This window comes from Pinus tabuliformis, chromosome 7 (assembly GCF_031772625.1).
Source record: "Pinus tabuliformis cultivar Carrire ecotype Pingquan chromosome 7, CPIR1, whole genome shotgun sequence".
In the NCBI taxonomy this organism is placed as follows: Eukaryota; Viridiplantae; Streptophyta; class Pinopsida; order Pinales; family Pinaceae; genus Pinus; species Pinus tabuliformis.
The window spans coordinates 957,531,837-957,543,425 of NC_142293.1; the positions used below are offsets into that span (position 1 = coordinate 957,531,837).

Here is an 11,589-nt window from a genome sequence, read left to right on the forward strand (position 1 = left end):
AACATTTTCATAAAAAATCATGGAATCTCATTCGTAACATACATAACAATAGTTCATGCCCAAAAATAAGAGAATAGAATTTAGTGCCCTAGACACCAAATGCCATTGTGTTCCCAAAATGCCATATTGTGGTTAATGTACATAATTTCTTAGTCACCACTGCCACCCTTGGAACTCCTTGGTACTTTTGCCTCAAAGTACTATGTATTTTTGAGCTCTAAAAGGGAAAAAACAACATATCGACATTTTCCCATGGTTCAATAAGTTAACACACTTAATAAATTCAAATATTAAGAAATTAAACTTAGACAAGATTGCAAATTGTTGGGGGGTTGTTATCCTCTATGATCCAAGCCTCTTAGAAATGCCTCCCTGCAACAATTACAACAATCAATTAATTGAAAAAACCAAAATGTGTAAAATCAACGTCACTTACACTTGATAAGATTTTGATAAAATAATTAGTCTCATCATGAATATTTGAGGCAATGGAGAAGATTCCCCTTCCTGACTTGGAGGTGAAGAAATTGGCTAAATAACCTATTTTGAAGGGAGTTGGGGAGGATGTAGTTGTAGCAACTATAGATTCATCCACTATAGATGTAGCTACAATAGATACAATACTAGTTGCTACAATAGTGGATTATGCGGCACTTAGTTGGACAACCTACTTCAAGACAACAATGGGGGTTGGGGAAGATGTAGTTGCGGTAATTGTAGATTCATCCATTATAGATGTAGCTACAATAGATGCAATACTTATTGCTACAACAATGGATGCACTAACAAAAAGGGGTTTGATGATGGAGTGGTGCAGGGTGAATGGATGTGGGTATGGTGGAAGGGTCTAAAGGAAAATGTAATGGGAATTGGAGGCAATATGCCCCCAGTGGCTGTACAATGGGGGGAACACCCTAGGGGAGAAATTGGGAATACCAAGGACTTGGGGGTGGGAGGAGGGTGGCTGCTCAATGGTCAAACTTGGCATGTAATGCAAAATAAATGGGTTGGGTGGAGAATGAAACTAGGGGGGTATACAAGAGGAAGCGAATGGGAATGATGACACTTGCATAAACATTTGTAATTTGTTTGATTAGTATAGAAACATCAAATTGAACTAGACTAAGATAGTGAATTTCACATTAAAAGTAGATTTTATCTAACACACGCTACTTGAGTTTGATGTGATTTGTTGGTCCCAAATGAAGATGGATGTTTAAATTCTTTAGTAGAAATATGTGGAAACAAAACGACATTAAGATTGATTACTCCGAAATAACTTGAATATTTGCAAAAGGATAAGCATAAAATCATTTAAACACCTATGTCTGAGGTGCCACAATACCAAATGCTACAACCATGGCTACATTGAGATTGGGATAACTAACATCTTTTCACCTCAATGGTAAAGCATTCTCTTGTTGCATCTGTACATGCCAAAAGAACAATTTAGTAAAAAAGAAGTACTTTAGTGTTATATTTATTGAATATTTGTCAATTCTACAATTAAAACTCTTGTGGATAGGATCTTCCATTGAGGCATGGAAAATATGATTGCAATGAGAGCATAAATATGGTGCTACCTAAATCAAACTAGAAACACCACCCTAGCTACATGGAGTCAATGGTCTATAATTAGTGTCACCCAAAGGACCTACATTTGGATGTCTTAGACACACTCATGATAGATATTTTCTATAGGCTACTAGAAATGAAATTTGTTGCACTAGACTATGTATGAGACATGTTATTGTAGTGTTAGTGTCATTAAGGTGATCCAAACGCTAAGGCGCCCATAGGAGGGTAGGAATATGCCTAAGAGTAGGTGAACCTCTCAATGGATTACACTTAGCATTTGGTTGATCCTAGGTAGACCTAAGACCAACCCCCTAGAACTCACTAGTATCAAAATAGTTCACATCAAGACCAATCATAAAAATGACCCACAATTTGCAAAGAATATAGTGGCACCTTCTTAAACCATAAACCATTGAGTCATCCAATTCACTTTCCATGGATCAAATGTGCACAAATCACTGGAAATATATCTCTTCCTCCAATTAGGGGGTTGGATAGATCTAGCATCATTCAATACCCCACAATTTGGAGATATTCGAATCTTTAGTTTGCTCTTTACTGATATTAATGGAGTAGAATTCTCCCATCTTGGCCCTATATCCAATTATACTTGTCATGATACCAATGGAGTAGAATTCTCTCATCTTGGCCCTATATTCAATTATATTTGTCAATTAACCACGGGCATGATGTAGGTAGTGATGCTATCAAAGGATGTGGCTAATGAAACTCTTGAGGGTTCCCTTATGTTCCTAAGCTCTTGAATCAATATTTCTAATATCTTTAAATCTTCTGTAATTTATTTTTTTAAATGTTTTCTGGGTGTTAGAATAGTTTCTTGATTTGGTTCTAGATTTTTAGCATCCCTGTTATATATAATTGCAAATTTCCTTAAATTTTTTCTTCCACGAAAAAAAGAAAAAAAGAAAAATGACTTACTTTAAAGTGATACGGTCTGCCTCTGAGGCTAGATACTGGAAAACGAGAAATCACCATGGTTTCGTAAGGGCAACAATAAAAACCCCATGGCCCATTTTTCTTTTTATGCAGAGAGGAGTGAGCACGTGTTATTTTTTTTTAAAGAATGCGTGTCTATTATTAAGAAAGAGTGTTATTTTTTAAATAATGTTTGCACATTTCTGAACTATCCATGTTCGACAAAGGCCAAAGCCGAGAAAAAGAACCTGCTTGCATTTCTGAAAATATACACAGAATCTTGTTGCAACAAAATTGGGTAGCATTTTCATGCTCTATGTAGTTCTCCAACCACAACAACATGTTTGGACATCTTCAAACAAGCAAAAGAAATCTACCCTGCCTTTTTTATTTGATAAAATCTAAAATAATCCTCTAATCTTTTCAACATTAACTTTACCATCATATTTTGTTATTTCAACTTTCAAATTTAAACATAATATTGGAAATTGAAGGAAGAGAGTTGTTTTTCTAACCTACTCTCCAAGCTTCTTGCCTTTAGAATGTCTGGTTCAGTTTTGTCTTCTTCATGCTTGGCATCTACCATGTGTTATTTCTTATTGTTCATCATAAATTGTTGTGTTGCCATTTCTATCAATGAGCTACCTTTTTCCTTTATCCAGAAAAACCTGGCTTTCATGTCTTCCTTGTTAGGTTTTAACAAGGAAGACCAACTATTTTAATATTAACCAACTATTTAATATGTTAACATTAACTTCACTTGAAATTTAAACTTCATATTGGAAGTTGAAGGAAGAGAGTTGTTTTTCTAACTTCACTCTCCTAGCTTCTCGCCTTTAGAATGTTTTTATCAGACTTGTCTTCTTCATGCCTGGAATCTACCTTGCCATGTGTTCTTTCTTATTGTTCATCACAAATTGCTGTGTTACCATATCATGTCTTCCTTGTTAGGTTTTAACAAGGAAGACCAACTATTTTAATATTAACCAACTATTTAATATGTTAACATTAACTTCACTTGAAATTTAAACTTCATATTGGAAGTTGAAGGAAGAGAGTTGTTTTTCTAACTTCACTCTCCTAGCTTCTCGCCTTTAGAATGTTTTTATCAGACTTGTCTTCTTCATGCCTGGAATCTACCTTGCCATGTGTTCTTTCTTATTGTTCATCACAAATTGCTGTGTTACCATATCTGTCAATGTAATGCAATACTGCTTTTTTTATCCAAGAAAACCTGGCTTTCGTCTTTCTTGTTAGGTTTTTCATAAGAAATTCCTACCATTTTTGGAATCTTGCTTTTCTCCAGGTCTTGCAACAATGATTGTCCTTTGTTTTAGGATGTGTTGTGAGTGTTTAGCATATAGTTAATGACAAACAATAAACCTGTTATTTATGTTTACAAACAAGAACTTGTGATTTATTTTGTAGGTTTGTCAAACCCATCATTTGGATTTTCTACAGCTATGTCCAAATCAAAATTGAATTACAAATTTCACACTCTGAAAGTCGCTACTCAGAATTTCAACGATGCAAACAAGGTTGGGCAAGGAGGCTCTGGTTCGGTTTATAAGGTTATCTCCATATTCATATATATATTTACTAAGTTTTGAAAGGCCATTATCATATTTATCTCCATCACTGAGCAATATAGATGGGACATTCCTTTTTAGCAGGGAGTTTTGACACAAGGCAGGGAAATTGCAGTGAAAAGAATGTTTTCACACAAAGAGCAAGGGGTTAAGGAATTCTTCAATGAGGTGAATCTTGTCAGTCGTGTTCAACACAAAAATCTAGTCCAACTGTTTGGGTGTAGCGTCGATGGGCCAGACAGACTTTTAGTCTATGAATTCGTTCCCAACAAGAGCCTTGACCATTTTCTGTTTGGTAAGCTTTCTGTGTTAAGGGAATGATATTCATTATAACTAGTATTCAGCTCGCTGCCATTGTTGTTTCCCCGTGATTATTTTTATTTTCAATATTATTTAGTGATAATTTCTATTTTCATTGAAACATTTTCAAAAATTTAATGAATAAGAGCAAAGTTAATCGGTTTATTTTCAGTGTTATTCAGTGATAACCTTTATCTTCACTTGATTTAGAAATATTCAGATTTCCAAAATATTCAATAGGAAAATGGTTTGAGGTAAAGTTTTTATGGGTAACAGAAGAGGGACAATGATTTAAGGTGAAATATTTATGGATGGCAGGAGACAAAAACGCAAAGATGTTGCTGAATTGGGAGATGAGGTTTGACATTATATTAGGAATAGCTACTGGGATTACATACCTTCATGAACAATCAGAAATACGCATCATCCATCGAGATATAAAACCTAGCAATATTTTACTAGACCAACATTTCAAACCTAAAATTGCAGATTTTGGATTGGCCAGAGACATTCCCGAGGATCAATCTCATCTGAGCACGGGGATTGCTGGAACTTTGTAAGAATATGAAACTATTTATGATTTCTACCATGTTATAAAATAAAAAATCGAACTCTGATGTTTATGCTTTTGATTGTGCAGAGGTTACGTAGCTCCAGACTATGTAATGCATGGCCAATTGACCGAAAAAGTTGATGTGTACAGTTTTGGGGTGTTAGTTTTGGAGATTATTAGTGGCAGAAAGAATCACAGTCAGTTTTATACATCACAATCTCTTCTAGCGTTGGTAATGGTTGCATTACTATTTTTTTTCAATTTTTTATTTTTATGTTTAACGGGCTAATTTTTTTCAGACTAAAAAACAGAACATTTATTCAAATTGATAAAGTTTTATATGATCATATGTCTATATAATTTTATGCTACTTGACCTAAGTATTCATACATGTCAGCACTTTCATTACAAACTAGATCCGAAACTAAAGTCTATTCCTCTACAAAAGAAGAAATAAAAGAACAGAGCAGTCCTACAGAAAACAATAGCCTCACGAAACACACGAAACATGCTGACAGAAGAGCCAAAAACCAGCAACTGGATAGGGGATTTATAGCTCAAAAATTCCCACACCACTACTCTTCCCATAGATAACTTTTCAAAAAACATATAGCCTGGACAGGGAGAGGCCAAGCTTAGAGAGAGCATCAACCTCCAAAATTTTCACATGCTGAGAGAGGGGATGATGTTCCTAATCAACATCCAATTACATAGGGCAGCAACGACCCTGCACCCACTAGATCATAGTAAAGGAATCTCTAATGATCAAAATCTTATCTATCCCAAGCCAATAAGAACATTGGAGAGCACCCCACATCGTTAACAATGCTGCCCTGCAATTGGGAGAGTTGAATTTATAGTGTTTGGAAACAAATTGTTTACCAAATCACTAATCAGTTTTGGGGTCTTAGTTCTGGAAATTATTAGTGGCAGAAAGAACCACAGTCAGTTTTATACATCACATTCTCTTCTAGCCTTGGTAGTGGTTGCATTACCATCTTCTTCTCAGCTATCTTAAATTTTTATTTTTAATGGACTAATTACAACATGTTTTGGGAGAGTTGAATCTGTGGTGTTTGCAAACAAATTGTTCACCAAATCACTAATTGAGCTAATATCTTTCGACTTTTGAAAGGACATGGGAGTGGACTTTGTATACCAGTCACTAAACCATTTAATATTGTTTCTCTAGGTGCAAAGACTCATTCAACCACTACCTCAACCTTAAGGTGTTCTATGGCTCTAGGGAAGTCCTTGTGAGAATCAAACCTTGCCCAATAGTGAAAAACTCATTTCTTTTCACCATTGGATCCAACCCTTTTAGGGTACTATTTTATTTTGATTCCAAGTTTTGGGAAATTTCAAAATTGGATGGACATGAAGTGAAACAATTGACTTGGCTTTTGTCTATTGAATTCTAAAATAGTCCTGAAACCTAAAATTTATATTAAATTCAACACTTGTTCAAAAAGGTTAAAAAATTGATTTAAATGAATCTGAATAAGAAATTTTAACAACAAATTAACAATTCTCTTCATGTTTTGCAGGTGTGGAATCATTATATATCACATACACTTTCAGAGATAATCGATGACAACATAGAGAAACATCACCACGGTGAGGCAATTAACGTTGCTCGTATAGCTCTCCTGTGCACTCAAGCTTCTGCAGCTCTACGTCCTGCCATGTCTCAGGTTACTTCCTTGCTCACCTGCAAGGACCCCAGTCTTCCCCCACTTACGCAACCTCCCTTTGTAGATGTCAACCCTCCTCAGTCCTATTCATCTTTATCTTCACCTTCACCTTCACAATCAAATATTGTTGATAGTAATCCAAATACCTCTGATTACCTAATACCGATCTCTGATTCTACCATTCCCAAGGTCATTTGAATTTTGAAGCAACCAGAAAGAGGTCATATCGGTGCATGTCATTGTAAAGTAATGGCCTAATGGGCTGCTGCAATGTATTTTCATATGAATGTAACATAGTATTTTGGTTGATCGGGCTTGGTTAGCCGATATCGGAGTTTGTACAGCAATGGGATGCTTCATGTGAAATATTTAACACAACCAAAGCAACTAGCTTCTCTGCTTGTCTCAATTTTGTCATTCCTCTCACAGCCAGACTTATCCCAAAGTTCAATCCGTGGATACTTCCTCTATTTTATTGTTTCTCCAAATGGAGGTGCCATGCAAATTCCATAAGTAAACACATGGTTTTCACAGCAAAGTTGTCTTGCAATCCAAGGTGTTTGGAATATTTTCATAATTATACAGGACGAGATTAATGAATAATGAATGGTTAATTGTTATTTAGAGTTGAAATGTTAATTTAACTTAAGAAATTTATTAAAATTAATGAAAGTGATCGTTGTTCTCTTCTGGTCGGGATTTTACCAACCATTTTAATTATTTAATTTTATTAGTTATATTTAATTACAAATGGATATTCTGTAAATATATAATAATAGGTTAATTATTTTTTATTTTTGTGATATATTCAAATTTTATTTTTACATCATTTTATTGGTAAAGAGACCTGAAGTTTTAACTGTTAATCCAATCCTACTAAATTGAATTAAAAAGGGAAAAATCAAGAGTAAAAACAAAATAGAAAAAAATAATTAAAGGATAATAAAACTAAATTGAAAATAAGAAAATAATTATAACCAATGGAAAAACCTTTTTCAAATGTTTTATTCCTTAAAATTAATTATCTTGTAATCTTTTTTGACAACATAATGTACATTAAATGTGTGTTATACCTTTTACTAGTTACACAATAATATATATGGAATAGTATGGATATATTTACTTGTCACAAAGGTGTCAATTTCTAATTTACAATTGATAACTATGTCTATAAATTTGCTTTTCAAAATACTGAAATATCTTTTACTTTTAGGATTTTTTTTGCGATAATTATAAGTAAATAACTATTTTTTGACAAAGTCTACTTACTCATATTATGTTTGGCTATTCATCATGTTTTTCCTAACTTTTCTGCAAAGACTAAATTATAGTGCAACATTTGTTTTAAAAAAAGTGAAATATTCCAACCCATGGGGAGGCTGATTGATTGGTGATGGTAGTGACAATGAAATGTCATGTGGTAGGAGATTCCAGGGATATTCATTCTATTTCTCATTGAATTCATATTTGGTTAGAGTAGTGCGCAATCACCTAAAACACAAAGTGAAATCTCCCCTCACAAATTGTAAATTTAAGTAAAAATAGATGTATAAATATGTTATGATTAAAAAATGAAAAAAATAATCTCAACCATGCCAATATTGCTTAATTTTAAAGAGGCTTGTGATTAACTAATGAAAAACGCAATCGCAACAATGTGGAGGTAGCCCCATTTTAAAGAGGTGTAGAAGACAAGGCAATACAAATTAAATTAAATTAAATTCAATTATTAAATTTAGTTGAGATCACATATTTTCATGGGGCATTTCAAATATGTTTTTTTTCAAATTATAATTATTTTAATTTATTTATTTATCTAAGTTATGAATTTAGGTTATTTAGAAGTTTATTAGTGGAATAGATTTAAGAAGAAAAGCTAAATTAGTTTCTCTTAAGGAAAACTTCTCAATTTACCTAAATATCATAGAAAGAAAGGGATGATAGATTAACCGAAAAAGAAAAAACATTGTAGTTTTTGTTCATTTAGGTAGTGTTTATAATTTTAGTTTTTGTTCATTTAGGTAGTATCTATAATTTTATTGATAAATGATTAACAAAGTTTATCAATTGTTTTATGTACTCTATGTTAAATTTCAATTATGAGATATTAATGGGAGAAGTATTGATTGTGATGTAAAATTCCATAACATAAAACCTAGAATGAGATATTACAACATATCAAGTGCCTTGTATGCCATTCTTATTGGAGGAGTAGATGTGGTTATAAGGATTCTTTGGCAAAGTACATTGCGTATTGTTTTTAGAAGCTATAATGATTCATTTATGAGATTTAAAGAAGAGTGAATTGAATATGAATTAAATGAGTTAAAATCTCCACCCTCTTAACTCACATGGATTGGAAATCATCCTAAAGTAAGGTTGTATTGGAGTTATTGCTAGAATTTATTCTATGGACGTGAATAAAGAAAATGAAAAAAGTCCATTATTAGTCCCTGCCTCATCATGGACTATAGCATCCGCTTTGCGGTCAGGTTGCGTAGGTTGCATTGGCTGTTCATTATTTGAATGTGGTTTTGAAGTTTTAACCAAAATTTCAGGAAAAATGCTTAATATTTCTATTTTTGCATAAATTCAATAATAATTTTTGAATTTTTAGTAAATGTTATTTCTAATTTTAGATTGGATGAGGAAGCTTTGATGGGACATAATTCCCTTGGTGGAGGGCCTTTTATTATCGTTTTTTTCCAGTGCCTGACAATTCATTTTAAAATTAAAATAAAGGTAATTTTTTGAGTGGCCATTGCGTTGGTGAGTGCTCTGACAGTGTCACTATTATGTTAGCCTTTTTCTCAATGATGCGAGGATTGATGCGGTTGTAGCACACTGTTATATTAATGCTATTGTGATTGATGTGAGAAGTAATGCGATTGTAGGTTATTATCCAGGAATGTTTTTCGCAACTACAGAAGTAGTTGTGTGAAACTGGTTGTTCGGAGGTAGCATGTGTGGAGTTTTGAATGCCAATGACTAATCAGAGGGCATTATTGAGCATCGAAGTAGTTGTGCGGAGGTGGTTGTGCATGTGCGGATGTTATGCGAAAGTATTGTACAATTTTTTTTAAAATAATAAATATACAAATCCTTTTTTTTAATTCTTATTTAGGGACATATTTCAGAATGTATGATCATTAATTAATATCAGTTTCGAATGTCAATTACTTAGGGTGTTACTAGGTGCAAAAGTAGTTGTGGGGATGAAGTTTTGTAGAGGTGGTTGTACGTGTGTAGAAGTTATGCGGAGAATAAATGCATGTGCGGAATTTGTGCAGAATGAGGGAAGTGCAAAGGGATCTTTTAATTGTAATGTGTTTTGATATTAGTATATTGTGCAAAAGAGTAGTGCTTATTTTATTATTAATAGATTTTTTAGAATGCGAAAGTGCATACAATGAATGCTTAAGCGATTTTTCCACATAATGGACTATGTTGTTCAGAGGTAGCGTGTGCTGAGAACAAATGCTTTGTCCAACATTTATTTTGGAATGAATACTTTTTGCCCATGATAAATGGGACCCACGTTTATTAATATCAGTTTCAAATGTCAATGATTGACAAAAGGGCGTTGTTTAGTCCGACAGTGGTTGTGCGGATGAAGTTGTGTGGGGGTGGTTGTGCGTGAGATATTTTTGCACATAAATGGATATGCTCTGCAGTTCTAGACATATGCATTTGTGTTATGTTGAAAGTATATGAAAATCGTGTTTCTAAGAATTGATGTTTTGGTGCTTATGTGGTTTTATGAATGCGTGAGTAGGTGTGTAGTTGGGGAATTGAATGTTGAGATGAATTGTATTTATTTGTAGCTTTGTTTTCTACTAATTGGTGGATAGACATTGGGATGGTGAAAAATCTGGATGGTGACATTATCTTTGTCGCAAGTTTCAAACACAAAATAGTGGCAGGTGGTGATTTAATATCAGTTTTGAATGTCAATGACTGAGGGCGTTACTGACTACGGAAGTAGTTGTGCGGAGGTGGTTATGCATGTGCAGAGGTTATGCATAGAACAAATTCACGTGCAAAATTTGTGCAAAATGAGGGAAGTGTAGGGAAATTTTTTAATTTAATGCGTTTTGATATTGGTAGATTGTGCACAAGAGCATTGCTTATTTTGTTATTAATAAATTTTGTGGAATGTGGAAGTGCATACAATGAAAGTTTGAAAGAATTTTGCACACAACAGACTGTGTTGTTTGGAGGTAGCGTGTGCGAAGAACAAATGCTTTGTCCAACTTTTATTTCAGAACAGACGCTTCCTATCCACAATATCCAGGACCCACTTTTATTAATATCAGTTTTAAATGTCAATGATTGGTGGAAGGGAATTGTTAAGTGTGGAAGTGGTTGTGCGTGATATATTTTTGTGCATAAATAGATTTTCTCTACGGTTCCACACACATGCATTTGTGTTATGTTGAAAGTATACGATAATCTTGTTTCTACATTTGATGTTTTGGTGCTTATGTGGTTTTTTGAATGCGTGAGCAGGTGTGTAGTTAGTGAATTGAATGCTGAGATGACTTGTATTTACCTGTAGCTCTATTTTTTTATTAATCCGAGGACAAACATTGGGATGATGAAAAATCTGGATGGCGACTTTATCTTTGTAGCGTGTTTCATACGCAAAAATAGTGGCAGGTGGTGATTTCTAGGGAAACGAGACTACAAACATTTAAAATATCTAGTACGGTGAGGGGAAAAACGCTATTTACAGTGATAGAAAAACAATGGGGCATGTAGTGCTTTTTCTTTGCAAATTGAATTTAAGAGCTTGAAGTATTGTCCAAAATTTTTGTTCCCTTACACAAAATATTATCTGTGAAGTTGAGCTTAGACGATAACAATAGTGTAGAGATACAAAAGTTGGAAAACACTGCGGGCTTCTAAACTAATTCACCTTTGCCTACTTCCTGTTTGT

At 33.8% G+C, this 11,589-nt stretch overlaps 1 protein-coding gene across 2 annotated transcripts in view; it reads left to right on the forward strand.

The window, feature by feature from the left end:
* Positions 1–7,223, forward strand: part of LOC149250802 (cysteine-rich receptor-like protein kinase 1) — a 153,907-nt gene extending 146,684 nt beyond the window's left edge. The window contains exons 3-7 of one of the 2 annotated variants that reach the window (XM_089456477.1): positions 3,943–4,085; positions 4,188–4,398; positions 4,722–4,959; positions 5,044–5,188; positions 6,504–7,223. In XM_089456477.1, coding sequence (XP_089312603.1) covers positions 3,943–4,085; positions 4,188–4,398; positions 4,722–4,959; positions 5,044–5,188; positions 6,504–6,848 — 1,082 coding nt within the window. In that variant the 3' untranslated portion in view covers positions 6,849–7,223. The remainder of the gene's footprint in view (positions 1–3,942; positions 4,086–4,187; positions 4,399–4,721; positions 4,960–5,043; positions 5,189–6,503) is intronic. The other variant, XM_089456478.1, reaches the window with a different exon arrangement.
* The last annotated feature ends 4,366 nt before the right edge of the window (positions 7,224–11,589 follow it).